Source organism: Pangasianodon hypophthalmus, chromosome 12, assembly GCF_027358585.1.
Source record: "Pangasianodon hypophthalmus isolate fPanHyp1 chromosome 12, fPanHyp1.pri, whole genome shotgun sequence".
Taxonomy (NCBI): Eukaryota; Metazoa; Chordata; class Actinopteri; order Siluriformes; family Pangasiidae; genus Pangasianodon; species Pangasianodon hypophthalmus.
The window spans coordinates 12,824,295-12,840,507 of record NC_069721.1 but is presented as its reverse complement, the minus strand read 5'-3'; the positions used below and the strand labels follow the sequence as shown (position 1 = coordinate 12,840,507).

Genomic DNA, 16,213 nt, shown 5'->3' with positions numbered 1-16,213 from the left:
GAGAACGAAGCAGCACAGCAGCCGTAAAAACTGGGTCTTTCAGTGGAGTTGGAATAAAATATTTACATGTGATTTTTCCAATTTGGGGGACTTTAAAATGCTAGAACTTAACTACAGGTCGAGATACAAAAGAGAAACATTTTTCAGTTCGGGATACCATATATATATTTTTAAAACTATATATATATATATATATATATATATATATATATATATATATATATATATATATATATATATATATATATATATATGAGAAAATGTCAAAATTTGATCATGTGAAGGATTTTCCCAGGCTGTCACGCATATCCTATGTGAAACAGTCATAACAAGTACGTTCTAAAGCTTTGGTTCATTAAGCGCATTCTGTATAAATTCTGTATCTGCTTGTCATTTTAATGTTTCTATTAAACTTCTTTTGCAGATGTGATTCAGAGAATCGTTACCTTGGCAACCCGTTGAGAGGAACCTGTTACTGTAAGTATGGCCTTTTAGAGTAATGACACTGAACAATATTCACTCCATTACAACTTCAAGACTCTCTGATTACCATTATATAACACAGATCAGTTGCCTTCTCAGTTGGTATAAAAATGGTCCTGATTTGTCACAGCAGCTTTCTTAGATCATATCCCACCTTATTTTTTTGTATAAAATGAAGTCGCTTTGGATAGATGTATATTCCAAATGAGTACATGTTAATGTAACATGCATGTAACAAGGAGAATATTGTCAGCCTTCATTGAACATGACTAAAAATGTTGGACAAATCCATCTCCATGCATCCTCTGAGAGAACAGGAAGCGTAGGTAGGGGTGCTGACTGTTACTCAGCGTACATCTCACAGGATGCATGATGATTGTGTGTGTGTGTGTGTGTGTGTGTGTGTGCGCACATGCACAAGCATTCATTCACAGACACTCACAAGCTGTGCATGGTCTGTATGTGAGAGGTGCGGTGGTGTAGCACTAGGTGGCAGTGTTGCGGTGCGCCATTACACATGGATTCTTTTTGCATTCTCTATCAGCCGTCATCATGGAGCTCATCCAGCCTTAATGCGGTCAGGAGCATTTAGGACATCAGATTTCACTCAGTCTGCAAAAGCTGCCAGCATTATCCCCAAGCTATCGCCAGTCCGCATTAAACAAAACCCGTCAATTTATCAATCACTCTGTCGCTGCTCCACTCCAAGTATATCTTTTAGATGGAGTGTGTAGGCATTGAGCGACAGCTTCTGTTTCTCTGATTAGAGAAGAGTGCTACTGTGTCCATGTGTACTCTTCAGTTCCCTCATATTGTGAATGAGTTGTGAAACGCTGACGTTTGATGGAAGTGAGTAAACCAGCTAATTATGACCTGGGAAGGGTGTAGAAGGTTGGCGGTAGTGCTAGCAGGAACTCGTCACTCTCCTCATCACTTTATTTTTGCTCTGATTTAATAAAATGGTCACAGAAAGCTGTAATAATCTTAGCTGGAAAACAGTACAACTCGCCCCAGCGTCCTTCTTCAGCGTAGAAACCGGATCACTAATGGGATTGTTTGCTTAACATCCCCCACGGTGGAAAACTCCCTGAATGTCGATAGGATATGGTGTACCTCTGTCTGGCCCCGCGGAAAAAATCCATACAAGCCAAGCTGTAGACCTCTATGGTTCCGAGTGACTTCAGTGTCATGTGACTATATCATGAGTGCATTATATAGACATGTCATACACTATATGGTGACTATATCATGTTGTGCATTATATAGACATGTCATACACTATATGGCCAAAAGTTTGTGGACATCTGACCATCACACCCATATGAGGTTCTTCTCCAAACTGTTATCACAAAGTAGGAAGCACACAATAGAATGTCCTTGTATGCTGTAGCATTACAATTTTCTTTCACTGGAATTTAGAGGCCCACACCTGTTCCAGCAAGACAGTGTACCTGTGCACAAAGCGAGCTCTGTGAAGACATGATTTGCCAAAGTTAGAGTGGAAGAACTTGAGTGGCCTGCACAGACCCGTGGTTTCAACCCCACTGAACACCTTTGGGATGAATTGGAACTCTGAGTGCTCCCCAGGGATCCTCAGCTGACGTCAGTGCCTGAATTCACTAATGCTCTTATGGCTGAATGAGCAAATCCACAAAGCCATGCTCCGAAATCTAGTGGAAAGCCTTCCCAGAAGAGTGGAGGTTATTATAACAGCAAAGAGGGGGACCAACGCCGTATTAATGCCCATGGTTTTGGAATGGGATGTTCAGCATGCACATATGAGTGTGATGGTCCACATACTGGTGTCCACATACTTTTGGCCATATAGTGTATCTTGCTGGATTGTGTGTTGATATAAAACAGATTGGAGAGGTTAAAGTGCAGAAAGTGCTTTAATGAAGTGCTTTAAAATAAAATTTTATTTATCTTAGGAAATTCTTGTGCTTATTGACTGGGCCACTCAATTTAGAAGTAACTACATTAATTAAAGATAATATTTTTAACCTCGTAATATATTGGATTTGAAATCGAACAAGCACGGCCGCTATTTACATCTACACCGGACAGTATGTGTGAAAATTATAGTTCCTAGTTTTGTAGTATTTTGTTGTATTAAATACAATATCTAGACTAATTCCAGGACTTCATTTGCATAATGTAAAATCGACATCTATTTTCTGCAAATTATCTGAGACCTGTTTTTGAGCTCGACGGCACACACCTCGATTATTCCCCTCACAACAGTCTGTTAATGGCGTGTCCGTGTGTCCTTCTCTTTATTGGACAGGTAATTACTCATTACTAGCCGAGTCACAGCAGCAGTCCTGACAGGCTCTTGTAAAGACGATGTGTTCCATCTCGCAATAAAGCAATGGCCATTGCCTGTCAGAGCAGCACTGTGAACAGCTACTACTGAGAGCATTTTGCCAGCAGTATGATTATCTGCACTCGTGGTATCTGTAAGAGGTTATGGCTTTTTATAAGGGAGCATATATACAAAAACGTCACCGACCTTAAATGTCTCAGAAAAAGTCACTGTAATCGGAAATGAATTTGATGATGCATTTAGTTAGTCATGGAAGAGCTACAGGTGACTGATGACTCAGTGAGCACTTTAAAGTAGCCCTTTGCACCACTTTTTCATAATGTCACATATTTCATTCGTTGTCACTGCATCTCTAAGGTGAACTATTTTCTAAATGCTAGCTCTAGCAACATGTGCCTGAATTAATGAATCATACTTCTAAAGCCTTTAATAATTGATATGGTGTGTTGCACTAGGCTGCGATTAAAAGCTTTAACTGTAATGTCTTTTGGACGTTTTGAACAGACAACCTTTTGATTGACTACCAGTTCACCTTCAGTCTGCTTCAAGAGGATGACCAATATTACACTGCCATTAACTTCATGGCCACTCCAGAACAGGTCAGTCATTCTCCACTCATCTTGCACAGTACACAGTATTTGTCAGAATCTTTGGTCTATCTTCTTCCCAAAAAAAAAAAAAAAAAAAAATTGATTTGTTGTTCAGGGAGAATCTTTAAAGGAGCTATGTAGAACCCTTTATACCACAGCACTCATGAAATCTCAAATCTGATTGGTCAGAATGTATTGATTAATTTTCTGTATACTACGGCATGGTTGATTTCACCAGTCTGATTGGTCAGAAGGTGTGTTTTATTTTTGTTTAACTGCACAGCCTGGACAGTAGTTCCAGCTGTAACATGAGCTATAGGTTTACATTCTAATACGCATTTATTTCTATAGTAACAGCTTATACACCAAGAGTTGTACGGCAGACGCTCCACAAAAAAAAATTAATAAAGAGAAGCAACAAAAGTGTTGTTTAATAAAGAAAAACAGTTAACCATTGATGTTTATTTAACTTTGTAACAGTCACAGGAAAGTCTTCAGGACAGAGCAGTTTACACTTTCCGGTTTCTCAGTAAAATGACAAGCTATGTTTTTTGTTAGAGAGAAAGAAAAAAGGAGATGCTGGTGAGAGAATGACTGTTTATCATTGTTATAATCTAAGTGATAACAGGAACTAACATACATCACGGAGAGTCCACAACATTACATTTAACGATAAACAGTTAAAATGCATTAATATATTAAATATTTACGATATACTCCAGACCATGCAGTTTTCTGTAAATAATGGCAGCACATCACCCAGGCTTGGATTATTTTCCATATATATAACAGCATAGTCTCTCGCGTTATTTCTCACACAATTTTAATTTTTACAACACTTTCTGACCAGTTTCTAGCTGTGTATAATTTTCTATAATAGCACAGCTCTGTCAGTAGTGCCAGCTGTAATTCAAACCATACGTTTTTATTAATGCACTTATTCTAATACGTTTCATGACAAGTCTAAATTGTTAAAAAGCACAATGTGTCGATCATTCATAAATTAAAAGTTGAAATCATTGGCAAATCGCTGTGGTATAAGAAGAATAAAACATTTTGGGATGTGATGTTATAGTTAAATAATCAGCTTTGGGGTGGTAACAGTAAATATATTTTCCTACAACAGCACGTCCCATTAGGTTTTATTTCTTACATAATATTGGGTTTCTTTTCTAAGCTTTTGGAGCTTTGAAATATGTGTGGTGGCCTGGGAAAACCCTTCACGTGCTGAAATTTTGACTTTTACTTTATATAGTTCTGAAAATTACAGCTTTTCTGAACTGAAATATGCTTCTCTCTTGAATGTATCTCAACCACAAGTAAATTTTTAACATTGATTTACCACCAAAAATGAAAAGGGAGAAAACAGCTTTTAATGATTCCTTTTCTGACTGTGGCACAGGAGGATCACAGACACTCTGACAGACGGTATCTGATTACAGACTGAAGTGATTAGGCTCATGTCCATTTTGCTGTGGCATGTAGCTATTCTCTAACTTGTTCGAATCATGACAGTGTCTGTGAGGAGATGACAGTTATGGCAGACTGACTGTAGCGAGCATGATCTTTTCAGAAGATAGCCTAGGCAGGATTAAAAAGCAAATAAAAACATTTCCATGTCAATTTGGGGTTATATACCAAGTTTTTGTCATTTTTTTGGCTGTTCAGCATTCAAGCACAGGGACTCCGGCAGGTTTTCCCAGACCTTCACACATACTTGAATGAAATGCAGGTGTAAATTATTATAAGCTCTGCTGGGGTGAGAGATATAATGATTCATTTTACCCTCATTTTCTTCCTTTTAAGACCAATAAAAATTTGGACATGTCCATCAACGCGTCCAACAACTTCAACCTCAACATCACTTGGTCTGTTGGATCAACAGGTAATTAAGCTACTTTCTGCTACATTTTAGTTTTCACTCTTTTCAGCCGGTCCTTTTGTAAGGCAAATTGCCTTTGTCATATCTGTTTGTGTGTAGTACAGGTGTTGTGTGCCATTATGTTCGCTCCTATTATTTATTTTGCAATCTCCATCAATTCAAAAAGTCACCAGACACTGTTTGCTGTGACTTTGACATTTTCCATCCTGTTAAACAGATTTGTCCTTTCTCCCCCTTGAACTTTCCTAGCTAAGCCATTAATTTTTAGAGCATTTGCTCCATGTTTAAAGATACTCTCCCCTGGGCAGGGCTTTTGACAATAGTCTGGCCCACAGCTCAGAATTCTGGGACTGAGACGTCTTCAGGAGCACGGAATGATTTCAATTAAGATAACCATTCCCACAGAGCAGCTCTCGCGTTGTCATTTTGAGGGCTTTGTTTCATATTGATGGTTTAGAATTGTGATGTGTGAGGCTTTATACTGTGGATGGAGCGAAAAAAGACGGAAACGTCACAAAAGTCTTATTAAATGGAGCAAACCTTTACACATGCGGTTTGCTCCCGCTAGTCCATTTAACGTTTTTCTGAGTGGAAAATGTTTTTAAAAGGTTAAAATTGTGTTTGTTGTATGTGTGTTGGCAAATACAGAATGGTGAGAAATTAAAGAAGGAAACAGTGACTCTGTTATGCTATTTTTGGAGGCATTACTGCTGTCATGGTTTGGCTCCACTCGTCCGTTAGAGGAAAGAGTCACTGCAAATCAGTACAAAGCTATTCTGACTCATTACCTTTATCCTGTGCTGAAACATTTCTATCCTGATGGATAAAAATGGATTGATAGTCACAACATTCCCATTCACAGGGCATGAGGGCTCACTGAATGGTTTGATGTGTATGAAAATAATGTAAATCATATGCTGTATCCTTCACAGTCACCAAATCTCAACCCAACTGAACACTTAAGGAGTGACTTGTAATGGCTGATGTCTACTTCTGCTCTGAAGCACGTTAGTGTCGTTGCGTTGAGGTGCAGAGAGGGCGTTTATGGGTAATGCTGTCCTCCAAGAGGCTAACTGATTGTTGTGTGTATCTGAAGTGCTGTGTATCAACCAGCCTACAGGCGAATGTTGATTGATTGTCAGGGAGGTGTTTCTAGTTGTGTGCCTGGAAATCTTTCTACAGGTTTTTCAAGGGTTTAAGAGTAATATTGTTCCAGATACATCTCATAAACAATAAAAATTTAAAACAATAAAATGTTTTCTTATCACATCCAGTACTTTCTGTTATCTATAGATGCAGGACGTACACTCCAACCCTTTTTTGAAAGTGTAGTCTGCTAAAAATCTTACATTTAAGATCTTATATTTTGCGACAGAAACTAATGAAAAAACCTTTTGGAACATATCAGTGTAGAACTATTCATGCTGTTATTTTTTTCAGGCTGGTGTCTTTAATAAAATATCTCCTCTATGACAAACTCTCATGGATAGCTGTAAATGAACAGCACGTGCGAGTCGATCAGTATGCGGCATGCTCACGTCACACATGGCACTTGATATGATCACGTTATTGTATAATGGATTTATTTACAGAAAACTACAATCTGTGTTCTCTTCTACTCATTATTTCTAAAATGAAACATGGAAACCTTTGTTTTCAGTTGTTTTGTTTATCACATTCGCTTTTCTGTATGTTCCTGTTTGATTCATGTTAAAGGCTGACCTCCGTGCATGACGCCTTGACATGCTTGCAGATATGCGGTCACTGAAGTATAAATCAGCTGGAGAGACAGTGCTCTCACTGCCATCACTTGTGGCAATATATTTTTGGAAGAATGCTGCTCATCCCTCCAGTACAGTTCCTGAGACTTGTAGGATCTATGCCAAGGCACGTTGCAGCTGTCCTGGCCCAACACCTTACTAAGACACCTTATGCTCTTTTTTTTCCTTAAATCACTCATCTGTGTTTTGAGAGTGGGTGTGAGAGTAAATGGTTCACACTGTGCTTGATTAAGTAGATTCATTTTAATAAGATCTCAGTTTATTGTGCTTAGAGACTGCAGAATGCATCATCGCTTCCTCATCTCTCCACTTCTTATCTTGCTCTCGTGTACAATGGAAATGTACAGAAATTTGATTCTAAGATCAAATGGGTGATAATGTGAGGACTATTTGGAAGATCTCACAAAACCATTAAGCTTATCACTAAAAAAAAAAATTAAACAATCTTAATTTGGGTTTTCCTCAGTGAAATTAGCTGTGCTGTGTTGTATTTGAAAGTAGGAAGAAAATGTTCCAGATGATCATAATGTGAGTCATTAATTCTGAAGACATAATATAACGTAATGGTGAAGTTTCTGCCTGGAATACTGGATGCCAAGATGCATTGAAGCTGTTCAGGCGGCTTGTCGTAGGCGAACATTATTCTAAAACACTTTAGTTTTTTTTTTTTTTCGCCATTAATTTGTTACCCGTGTGTATTTGTGCTTTTAATATAATTTTGATTGCCTATTTGTGTGGGATTGTTGTACCTCCGAATGTAGACATTAAATCAGATGAAGCATTATTTATTAGGGATGCATCAGTGCCATTTTTTTCAGACTGAGCATGAGTACTCGATACCGATACTGAAACAGAAAAGAGTACCCTACTTACCTTATCAGTCAGGGGTACCATGGAACATTTTTACTTAGCTCTGTTGTTTTTCTTGTTTGCGTAGTGCATGGTTCATGCACTTCAGCTGCTAGGCATATTATTTATAACATTAGCTAGTTGTTTTTAAATAAAGTGCATTAGCTAGCTACATTGGTTCCCTTGAATCGAGTAGGTTTGCAGCGTAGAAGAGTATGTCAGAAAAATGTTTCTGTACACCTGTGAGTAAAGTTTATTTTATTTTTACTTTATTGTGGAAAGAGGCTGTAGTTCCTCATTTGATACACTATATGGCCAAAAGTTTGTGGACATTTGATTATCACACCCATGTGTGGTTCTTCCCCAGACTGCTGCCCCAAAGCTGGAAGCAGATAATTGTATAGAATGTCTTTGTATACTGTAGCATTACAATTTCCTTTCACTGGAGCTAAGACGCCCAAACCTGTTCCAGCATGACAGTGCAGCTGTGCACAATGTGAGCTCCATGAAGACATGATTTGCCAAGGTTGGTGTGGAAGAACTCAAGTGGCCTGCACAGACCCATGGTTTCAACCCCACTGAACACCTTTGGAACACCGAGTGCTCCTCAGGCCTCCTCGCCTGACATCAGTGCCTGAATTCACTAATGCCCTTATGGCTGAATGAGCAAATTCACAAAGCCACACTCCAAAATCTAGTGGAAAGCCTTCCCAGAAGAGTGGAGGTTATTATAACATCAAAGGGGGAGTAAATCTGGAATGGGATGTTCAACAAGCACATATGGGTGTGATGGTCAGGTGTTCACATACTTCTGCCCGTATAGTGTATTTTCACAGAGCACAGTTTTGCTCTGATTGCCATCATAAATCTTGAACTATGTTTTGATTTCTGTCATTGCTGCATGTTCGTTAGCATGACAGCATACACTAGGCTTATGTCACATAGTATCATGCGATTATTAGCTGTTGGTGTCTGAGCATTTTTATGAGTAAATGAGGACGGCATCAGACTGATATCAGTATCGCTAGTGATGCACCTGTTATTTATAATTGTAGATTTGGCATCATCTTACTATTTGTCTTCCTTGATGATGAAATACCAGTGTTTAAAATATTGCATTATTTGCGTTATTGTGTTTTTTCTAAAGTAATTGTTTCACCTGAACTTTGTTTGTTGTTTGACCTAACAGCAGGTACCATTTCTGGAGAAGAAGTCCCCATTGTGTCCAAGACCAACATTAAAGAACACAGGGACAGCTTCTCCTGTGAGAAGTTCAGCTTCCGCAGCAATCCCAACATCACCTTCTACGTCTACGTCAGCAACTTCTCGTGGCCTATTAAAATACAGGTATGGGTCGTTCATGTGGATATAGCCTCCAAAGTGTATTCTGTTTGTTACATGTTTGCTTTATTGAGTGACAGAAGATGGACAGGAATCTCTCTTGTGTAAAGATTCCCATTACTGCTCTGCTGAGTTAGCTCACCCATGTCAAATGTCAGACAAAGTGGAAAGCCAGCACTCGTTGTCTCCTGTGGATCGGAAATCATATTGATCACCAAGTCTAAAATGCACTTAGATAAAATGAAACACTCTTAAAAAGATCCATGGCTTTATAATGTTGGAATCAATTATTGAGATGTGCGCTGGGACAGTTTTGCAGCGGTTTCCCACAATATTCATTCCTTAGTCTTATGATGCATAAAATTGAAACTGCTCTCATGTGGGAATGCATCACACTGCCAGATGCCTAGATGACTTCTGTGTAATGACAGTCTGAGAGAGAGTGATGCCTAAAGACAGATGATCTTGCTAAGAAACATTAAGGTTGCATTCAGAATGATGTGCATTACTCTTTTTTTTATGAATTATATTTGCTGTCTGTATTACAGACATATTCAAGCAATGCACATATATATAACATGGATGTTGTTTTCATCACAGGCGGCTGGCGTGCTAAAGCAAATGCTTTGTGTCAGCAGTTTTAGAAGAGGGGAAAATGATCTTGGCTACAGTAACTGAGATGTCTGTCTTATCTGTTCAGTCCAAGATATGTGAAACAAATCATCTCACCTACTGTCCACTCCTGAAGTATTGGAACAGCAGGGCCAGTTCTTTTTTTTGCTATACACTGAAGACATTTGGGTTTGAGATCAAAAGGTGAATATGAGACGATCGATCAGAATTTCAGCTTTCATTTCCCAATATTTTACATGTAGATGTGTTAAACAACTTAGAACATCCACACCTTTTCTTTGAACCCACCCATTTTTCAAGTGATCAAAAATATTTGAACATGTGACTACTAGGTGTATCTTGTTGTGCAGATGTGCCATTAGATCGATTGTCTAAACAGTTAATAGCTCTGATTTTCTACTCTTGGTGTGAGACCTGGGTTTCAGCTATGAAGACTTCATTTGTTGTTCAAAATGACATGGCAAATGACATTAAAAAACATGAAGACCAGAGGGCTGTCTATGAAACAAGCCCTTTTGAAGCTGAGAAAAGAGGGAAAATTGATCAGAGCCATTGTATAAGCATTGGGCATAGCCAATACAACAATTTTGAATGTCTTGAAAAAGAAAGAAACCACTGGTGCACTAATATCTTTAAACAGGTCAGCCAAGGAAAACAACAGCAGTTGCTGTATAGAAAAACCCAAAAACAACAGTCAGTGACATTGCCAACAACCCCCACAGGGCAGGGGTGAAGGTATCCCAATCCACCATTCGGAGAAGGCTCCAAAAGCAGAAATATAAAGGCCATATCACAAGATGCAAATCACTCATCAGCAGTAAGAATGAGAAGGCCAGATTGAAATTCACAAAGAAATACAGAGATGAGCCACATGTCTGCCAATTTACAGAGGAATGCATCCAATCTATCTGGGAGGAATTTCATCATACAGCAAGACAATGACCCAAAACACACTGCCAACACACACAGGACTTATTCAGGGGAAAAACGTGGAAGGTTTTAGACTGGCCAAATCAATCAGCAGACCTTAACCCAACTGAGCAGCATTTCACCTCCTGAAGAGGAGACTGAAGGGAGAAACTCCCCAAAACACACAGCAACTGAAAGAAGCTGTGGTACAAGCCTAGAAAAGCACCACAAAAGAATAATGCAGCGGTTTGGTGATATCGGTGGGTCGCCGGCTTGATGCAGTTATTGCAAACGAGAGACCTGTAACCAAATATTATGTGTTATTTACTTTAAGACTGTCCCTATATTTTTGCTCACCTAAAAATTGGGTGGTCTGATATAGATGTAAATATCAGGAAATGAAAGCTGGAACTCTGATTTATTGTCTCATATTCATCTTAAACCCAAATGTTTTCAGTGTATAGCAAAAACAAAAGAATTGGCCTTTCTGTTCCAATACTTTCGGAGGGGATTGTATTTCCGTCTCCAGGCCTTGAACAGACTTAAAGCTTCGAAGGTTTGCTCCTAAAAAAAAAAAAGTGTCTTAGAATTTTGCTTAAGACTGAAAAAAAATTCTTAAAGCTGGGAGAGAAAATGTGTTTTAAAAGTTCTCAGAGCAACTTTTAGCAAGGAGTAGGAGTTAATTCTCGGAATAAATCTCAAGCATGAGGTACGACAGTCGCATCACTGTAAATCAATGAACCACAAGTTTTTTTTTTTTTTTTTTTTTTGTAGGCTGCACGCAAAATAGACTTTTAAAAAGACATAATAATAGTAATAATAATAATAAATATTATGCATTATTACTTATATAGTGGCTTTTAAAAACACAGGGTCATAATACAAAAAAAAAAAATAGGAATAAGACAGAAGGAACAAGAAAGGGAAAAGTGCTGGGAGAAAAGTTATATTTAAGTCGACTCTTAAAATCGGAGAAGGAAGTGCAGTCCTGAAACTCCTGGGTGATGGCATTCCAAAGATTGGGGGCTAATAATAATAATCATAATAATCACCTTGATAATCGCACACACGATTAATCAAGTCATGTTCAATAAGGTGAATATATTTCTTTGAAATAAATAATCGTCTGCATTGGATTCGCTACAGTTACAATGATAACAGATTTAACGTCGCTTCACTGAGGACATGCAGTTACAGCTGCTCCTTATTTACGGAGCTTTACAAATACAATACGATTGAGATTTACAAATACAAACTCTGTAGCTGATCTGCTAGAGGAAATAAAGAGCAGCATGAAGGGCAGATTTGGGTTTAATCAGACTAGGATAAGAAGCAGTTTGTTTTGTTTGTTTGTCTGGAGGAATTAAGTTGTTTGCATTTTATTTGATTACTAATTAATTAAAAGAATGGATAACAATTCTTATGTCTTTATCAGCTCTGCATCATCAGTCATTTGCAGGACATTCTCCCATCTTTCGCTACTTTTAATAGTTGAGACGGACATTTCTGAACACTCGCCTGTTTAAAAGTACTCTTCAGGCTAAAGGATTTCTGTCCATTGCTCTTATTCTTGGCTTAAGTGTAGGAGTAAATTTCTTGATTTATAAGAATGTTTTTCAGACTGAGACCAATATTTCATTCTGAGCAGCCTTACATACACTGGTCCTGAAGTCTCTTTCTGTGTTGTGAATAATAGAAAGTGCTGTAGTGTAATGTGTGTACGGAGGCTGGAGCAGAACACAGTGCTGTGCTCAGCGCTGGACCCTAAGGGGAACGACCACACTGGAGCCTGCTCTTCTCCCCACCCTTCACTTTAATGCCCGTGTAGGACTGAGTGTGGAGCCTCAGGCTGGTTGGCATCAGCTCTAGGTAACAGTAGGGCATGTGGAGGTTCGAGCTCTTCAGGACTGCAGTCAGAGCTTGGCCAAGTGGAACAGATGTAGATCTGATCTGGCACTGTGGCCTTAACAGAGTTACCCTCAAGTGAGGAAGCTTCAGTCAGGCATGTTTAACATACAGGCTCTAACCTAGAGTATCACTGTCAGGTGTCTCGTGTGTGTTTTTATTATTACGCAAAGATTATGGAACTGAACGTTCATTTGAACAAATTTGGTGTCATTTTTTCATTTCTACAAACCTGTAGTTAAATCAGTACGTGTTCAATCAGTTTTGAGATGTTTTATGGGAACATACGCTGCTGTTGTTAGCAGGATATAGGAAAGGCAGCTTTGGCTCAGACTGTGGTGTATTAAAGCTCTACAGCAACACATCCTACATCATCACAGTGAGGCACATGGAGGCACAGGACATCACTACAGCTCTGTGTCCTGGCAAATTTCAAATGTTCCAGATGTTTCAAATATTTGTTTTGTGCAGCTCAACTCCCATTTATCTCTATTTTGCTCTTGAGTTTTTTTCCCCCACATAGTGAGGGATTAGAAAAAAGAGATTTTATGAGCTTTTTTTTTTTTCTAAATACTATAATTTAAAATGTTTTCAGGAAAGTTATAATTATGAATGAGTTTCTCCAGTTTTTAAGTGGTAATTTGGATGAATTGTGTTTTATTTTAAGCAATCATTTAAATACATTTTTTTCCATGTGTTTCAGACAGAGCTTTGCTGTTGTGTTAACAAAGGCAAATAGTTCTGCAGGCCAGTAGGGTCTTAACCTGTAGTGACCTGTATTTACGTAGATTCTGGTACTTTCTGCTCCAAACTGCTACTGTAAATAAGCATGCATTTTGGGCTCCTGAGCAGCGCAACAGAAAAGTGTTCAGCCTATCACCTGGAGAATGTGAGTTTGGATCCTGATGATGCCACAGCCATCCGTGACTGGGAGCTCAAGAGAGCAAAACTGGTGCATGGTCTCAGGGAGGGAGGGATGGGATGCTCTCTCTCCCTTATCAATCACAGCGGCACTAACCAATCATGGGAGTCTGTGAGCTCATGCGTTTCAAGCGCTTTCCTCCGAGTGTGTTACGCCGCCCCCTGATGTTGCATGAGCAGCAGTTTGAAAAGTTGCTTCCTCATAGGAAGCACGTCATAGCCTTCACCCTCTCTGTTTTGTAGCTGTCATGTGATAGACGAGAGCTGCCCGATGGGTGGATATTGGCCATGAAAAAAAAAATTTATCTAAGGATACATTTAAACACGTAAATTTTAAGCAGTGTTAATGTGCATTTCACTGGATGGCATGCCAGATTAGGCAAAGATTATAGCGTTATGTAGTCCATATATGCATGGTATTAATACAACTTGATCTTTGCATAATCCTCATGCTTCAAACTGATCAGTGAAGATTTTGGCGCATAATCGAGCGGTATTTTAAAATGTCACTTGGTCAGATACTGTGTGCTACACGGAGATAATGTTTCTCTTGTTATTACTGCTTGTAAGATGTCTTCTTTAAAGCTTAGTGACATTTTCTGCACATCAATATAGCTAGGAATATCTCCACAAATATTGATCTGCATTCATGATTCCATATCTTTAGCTCATGTGAGAAGTTTCTTCAATAAGGTTAATTTATTTATGAATGATTTTTGGATTTCCATCTCCTCTGAGCTACATTCATCCCCTAATAATGAGATTTTCTTAAAGCTGCTGTGTCTCACTGGTCATTGTTGAAACAAACGGCCTCTGTAACTCTATGAGCTGGTTCTGTGCTCGTGCTTACGTTGATTACGTTGACGCTGATTATGTTGTCCGACGGGCAGTTTAGTAGCTGACAGGGGAAATTGAGATTGCAGATGCAAGTGCAGGAGTATACACAACATGGAATGGAATGTAAAGAGGTAGAGTAAGGTGGCTGTGTGGGGAAACTCAATCTGATGGAGCGTTACTGCACAACACACAGTAGCCACAGCTTACTGCTCAGAGCATCTCATTCTACTGAGATGAGGTCAGCCTGTGTGGTAATGCTCTCTCTCTCTCAATGATTCCCACTGAATGGTTTGTCATTCCAAGAAGCGCTCAATGGTTATGACTGTGTTACCTGTGAATAATCAGAATCCAGCTGTGAAACTGATGAGAAAACCTGACAGTTCCTGTAGAAGTGAGAGTGAGTGTTTAGATAAGCTCATCGGTGTGCATGTGCCTTTATGTGTGCACATCTTCAGTAACACGCTGTGTTTAGTTACCATGTGATTTTTTTTCTGTATGTAAAATAAAAACTCTTCCTTTTTTCCCTTTAAAGTGTTTTGTATTGTTGCATGTACAGTAGATTCATGTGGTACAGGGTGTCAGGCAGCTGGTTAAACCACTATTGAGAAATCACAGAGCGAGAGGGTGACCCGTAGTGACAAGACGTTAAATGATCCGGCTTTAATAGTGAGCCATTAGCCAGGATTTTAAAGAATGTAAAAGACACAATATTTATCTCCTCTCTCTTTTCCCCCCTCCACAACCATTTATGTGTTGATGTGGCTCAAAAATTTTGGGTTGAAAGGTTAATCTATGGCCAAGTGTTAATTTCCCGCTAGAAGCAACCAGGTTGTGGACCACAGTATCCTGTAGTGGAATTCAGTCTTCACAAGAGCCCTTGGGTCACTAGTCTCAAAACATCCCTCAGCACCAGAATCAACTGAGCTGTGCAATTCAAAACAAAATCTTCAGGTTCTTCTGTGCAATTGTCAGCATTCTCCTCCTGACTGTGTATGAGGGCAGTGTGGTCATGTGTCTAGTTTTTTCAACTGTTCCAGCCTTTTCAGCCCTTTTAACTCTGGTTGTACTTTTAGTATTTTTAACCATTTATGTATTTATTTATTTTTTTTTAAGTTGTGCAGCTCAACACCCATCTCTCTCTTTTGTATTGAAACCGCTTTGGTTTTTCTCCATAGTGATAGATGACATGTTTACATGTGTGCTTAATTGCTTAAAAGCAATATGCAATTTCCTAAATTTTCTTTCATGGTCTCAATAATTTTACCACATTTTTAATTGCTTTTAATACTATTCTTAAAACATGTGCTAAGGAAAGGTATTAAATTAGTTTCATTTTTTTTTTCTAAGTAGAAATGTTGAATAATTGTGCATAACCATTTACCATAATTCTGGGGTGGACTGGATTGTGTACCTGATGTACCGGTCACATGGTTAAATCGCAGTTCTGATTTACTGTACACACATTGTATTAAAATCAGTCCCTTCCTGGCACCACTACTTGACACTTTAACCCTTTAGATGACAAAATGGAGCATGTTCCCTGAGCACAGAGTGGGCATTGTCCAGTGGGATCAGTGTTATCTCCTTCAGATAGGATGTACCTCAGTGTTAGTATTATAGCACTGACTTGGCCAGTTGTCCCAGAGGCATTTCTGTCTGACCTTTCTTGCAGCAAGAGCATTATCACACAAGCGTAACCTGTTTCTGCTACCCAGTCACATCTGCCGGACAACTCTCCCAAAGGTGCAGGCAGCCG

At 39.0% G+C, this 16,213-nt stretch overlaps 1 protein-coding gene across 1 annotated transcript in view; it reads left to right on the top strand.

Moving 5' to 3' along the window:
* atrnl1b (attractin-like 1b) overlaps positions 1 to 16,213 on the top strand; it is a 100,040-nt gene that overhangs the window by 41,524 nt on the left and 42,303 nt on the right. The window contains exons 21-24 of the mRNA XM_034309299.2: positions 425 to 477; positions 3,314 to 3,408; positions 5,206 to 5,284; positions 9,101 to 9,258. Of these exons, the coding sequence (XP_034165190.2) occupies positions 425 to 477; positions 3,314 to 3,408; positions 5,206 to 5,284; positions 9,101 to 9,258 (385 nt within the window). The remainder of the gene's footprint in view (positions 1 to 424; positions 478 to 3,313; positions 3,409 to 5,205; positions 5,285 to 9,100; positions 9,259 to 16,213) is intronic.